The sequence below is a fragment of the Eulemur rufifrons genome, chromosome 30, assembly GCF_041146395.1.
Source record: "Eulemur rufifrons isolate Redbay chromosome 30, OSU_ERuf_1, whole genome shotgun sequence".
Lineage (NCBI taxonomy): Eukaryota > Metazoa > Chordata > Mammalia > Primates > Lemuridae > Eulemur > Eulemur rufifrons.
The window spans coordinates 112,781,523-112,785,500 of NC_091012.1; the positions used below are offsets into that span (position 1 = coordinate 112,781,523).

At 44.3% G+C, this 3,978-nt stretch overlaps 1 protein-coding gene across 1 annotated transcript; it reads right to left on the reverse strand.

Moving 5' to 3' along the window:
• Nucleotides 1-2,667: 2,667 nt before the first annotated feature.
• Nucleotides 2,668-3,225, reverse strand: LOC138379024 (ferritin heavy chain-like). Its single transcript, XM_069464299.1, has one exon. It carries the CDS (start codon nt 3,217-3,219, stop codon nt 2,668-2,670), a length of 552 nt encoding a protein of 183 aa, XP_069320400.1. The 5' UTR covers nt 3,220-3,225.
• Nucleotides 3,226-3,978: the final 753 nt, after the last annotated feature.

Here is a 3,978-nt window from a genome sequence, read left to right on the forward strand (position 1 = left end):
TGTTATATAATAGCTGTATTTATTTGTGGAGTTCATGTAATATTTGATAGCTGTATATAATGTGTAATGATCAAATCAGAGTAATTGGGATATCTATCATCTCAGAACCTTACCTTTGTGTTGGGAACATGACAAATCTTCTCTTTTAGCTATTTTGAAATATACAATAAATTATTTTTAACTATAATTTTTCTACTGTACTATTGAATAATAGAATGTATTATTTCTAAGTGTATTTTTGTACCCCTTAACAAATTTCTCTTCATCTTCTCCTACCCTTTCTTTCCCAGCCTTTGGTAGCTACCATTCTACTCACAACTTCCATGAGATCCATTTTTATAGCTCCCACATATGAGTGAGAACATGCAATATTTGTCTTTCTGTGCCTTGCATATTTCACTTAATATAATGACCTCCAGTTTCATCCATGTTGCTGCAAATGTCAGGATTTTGTTCTTTTTATGCCTGAATAAAATTCCGTTGTATACATATACCATATTGTCTTTATAAGTTCATATGCTGATGGATACTTAGGTTGATTTCATGCCTTGGTTATTGTGAATAGTGCTTCAATAAACATTGGAATGCAGATATCTCTTCAAATGACTGATTTCCAGCAAACCCAACAGTGGTATTGCTGGATCATATGATATTTCTATTTTTAGTTTATTGAGAAATGTCCATACAGTTTTCCATAATAGCTGTACTACTTTACATTCCCACCATCGTCTTTCTATTTCTGGCTTATTTCACTTAGCATAATGTCCTCCAAGGTCATCTATGTCATTGAAATTAACCAGGATTTCTTTCTTAAGGCTGAATAATAATAATAATGATTGTATATGTATACACCATAATTTATTTACCCCTTCATTAATTGACAGACACATAAGTTGTCTCCATAGTGCAGGTATTGTATCATTTCCTTGCAGAATATTCTTTTCATTGAAAAATTATTTCTTTTTATCAATAGCCAGGAAGACAAGGTAAAAGGCTAACTCTTCTCCATATCTTGAAAGGAGTAACCAGAGGCCACATTGAGCCTGTTAGGAACAGGGTAATTTTGAAATAAACTTGGGGAAGACACTGGGAGCCACAACTTGGAATACAGTAATGACCAAGAGGGGACCAGCCACCCTGTGGGTGTTCAGACACCTCAACCATGCCCTAAACTGTTAGCTGCTCTGTGCTTGGAGCTGTATTTATCGCACTCTCTCTTTCACTCTCTTTCTGGTGAGCTCATCCAATCACAAGACTTCAATACCATGTATAAAATGATATATCCCATATGTATATTTCCACACCCGACATTCATTTTTCCCACCTACTTGACTGATGTTTCCACTTGGATGTCTAATGAAAATCCCAGATTTTACATGACATGCATTCCCTAATACTCTATGTCAGGTGTCCCCCCTGAAAATGTCCCCAGGTTAGTAATAGCACCACCATGAAACCAGGTGCTCAAGTCCAAACCCCAGAACCCAGATCATTTTCCCCATCTTACATTACTCACCTCCTGACCATGAACAAATCTTGCTGACTTGTCCAAAAGCCATCTGGAACTTGTCTACCTCTCCTCATTTCCTCAGTCACCATCCAAATTCAAATCACACTAGTCTCTCACCAGGGCCAGATACACTGGCTCTAACTGGTCTCCACTTTCGAATCTCCCCCACCCCCCTACATTCTTCAAAGCAGTCACAGTGACTGGCTTAACATTCAGGAGGATTTATTCTATTTTATATTCAATATCACAAATTTGACCTTCAGCCTTTACCTTATATTTTTCAGCACTACTATTGACTTTATTTAGGTTTTGTTGGCACCGTATCAGTTTAATGGAAGAAATTGTATAACTGAAGGGAAAAAAAAAACAAACCAGAAGTAGAGGTACTGTGAGGGCAGTACCTACACCTGGCACCAGTGACCACAGGAAGTCACATCCATGTCTGCAAGGAAGCCAGCCTAAGGCTCAATTCCTGTTATCACTGTGGCCCACTGTGAGCTTGTCAAAGAGGGATTCTGCCATGCCATCTTCCAGGGCCCCCTCTTGCTACCTAGAATCATCGAACAATAACATTTGCAAATTTTAAAACAAAAGTTTGATGTAAAGTTGAAGACCCCTTTATTTTAATCCCTACCCAATACGAGTCCTGTCATTTGTTCTGCAGAGGCAGACACTATAAGCAATTCTAGACCATGTTTGATACTGTACCATGCACACACACCCACATATACGGGACCCAGACTGCCCACCCCACCTCACCCCACCACTCCTCACTTTACCCCAACCCACATGTTCACAAGTTTGTAGAGGGGAGACTAATTTCTTGTTTTCCAGGGGCCAATGTATACCTTTCCCCTCCATCCGTGGAGATCCTGAGCTGCACGTGCATGAGTTATGTATGGGTGAGTGGAGGGCCCCCTGGAGACCCGTTTTAAACCCGCACGCAGGGATTTGCCCTTATTCCTCAAACGTGAGAGGTTTGCACAAACAAATAAACTGGACACCTTTTACTGCTTGAAGAACCAGATAACTTTATTGGAAACAATGGTAAAACTGAAAGGAAAAAACTTAAGTGAACGTTCTGAAAGGGGAATGTGCACGCCTGGATGGTGGCCTGACCCGGAGAAGGCACCCATAGCTATGGAAACAGTCCCAGCTCAGTTCTCCTTGTCATCGCCGCCGCCGCCCAGGGTGAGCTTGTCAAAGAGGCACTCCCCCAGGCCGGCGTCTGGGGCCCCCAGCTTGCACAGGTTGGTGAGGTAGCCACCCACCTCCTTGATGGTCTTGACGTGCTCCTGAAGGTAGTGGCTCTTCAGGAAGTGGCAGAGCTGCGCGTCACCCTTGGTGGTGGCCAGCTCATGCAGCTCCAGGAGGCTCTGGTTGACGCTCTTCTCCAGGTGGAAGGCACAAGCCATGGCCTGCAGCCCGCCCACCCAGTCGTCGCGATCGGGCTCCCTGATGTCGTAAAGGCAGATGCGGCCACCGCGCTGGTTCTGCAGGCCCATCAGCTTCTCGGCGTGCTCCCTCTCCTGGTGCGACAGGCGCAGGAAGTAGCGGGAGAAGTGCTTCAGGCCCATGTCGTCGCGGTCGAAGTAGAAGGCCATGGAGAGGTACACATAGGAGGCATGAAGCTCCAGGTTGATGTGGCTGTTGATGGCGGCCTCACAGTCGGGGTGGTAGTTCTGGCGCACCTGAGAGATCGTGGCCATGATGAGTAGCGCAGGCACTGAGAGCAGGAAAAACGCGAAGACGCCTCGGGAGCGCGGGCTGCGGAGTGGGCAGTGGCGGCGTTGGCGGCCGTGGGGGCCTTGGGGTAAACCCAGGGTGGGTGAGGGCGGTTGCAGGCGGAGGGCAGGCTTCTGGCTGGATGGCGGATAAAGGGGGGCTGGTGTGCCCGGGACCGGAAGTTGGCCTGGGGGCCGTTATAGTCCGGCAGAGGAAGGGTGGGTGTGAGCGCAGAGTTCCGTGGGCAATTCCGGGTGACTCTGCGCTGACTTTTTGACCTATATAATATCCTTTGAAGTTATTTTCCATTCCTGAGATACTTCCCTTAGGATAATGGTCTCCTATTCCATCCACATTGCAGCAAAAGACATTATCTTATTCCTCTTTATGGCTGAGAAGTACTCTATGATATATATGTCATGTTTTCTTAATCCACTCATGATTTGTTGGGCACTTAGGTTGATTTCAGGAATGGGAAAACAAACACTACGTGTGCTCTCTAATAATTCAGAGCTAACTAATGGGCATACAGGGACTCAAAGAGATGTTAATGTCATTGGAAATCAAGATGGAAGAAGGGGGGAGGGGTAAAACCTTACCTATTGTGAGCACTGTTTGGGTGATTGGCACACTAAAAGCTCTTACTTAAGCATTATAAAAGATATCCATATAATAAAAACATTTTTACCCCCTTAATATTTTGAAATAAATAAATTTATGAATATAAATGCAACCATTTTGAG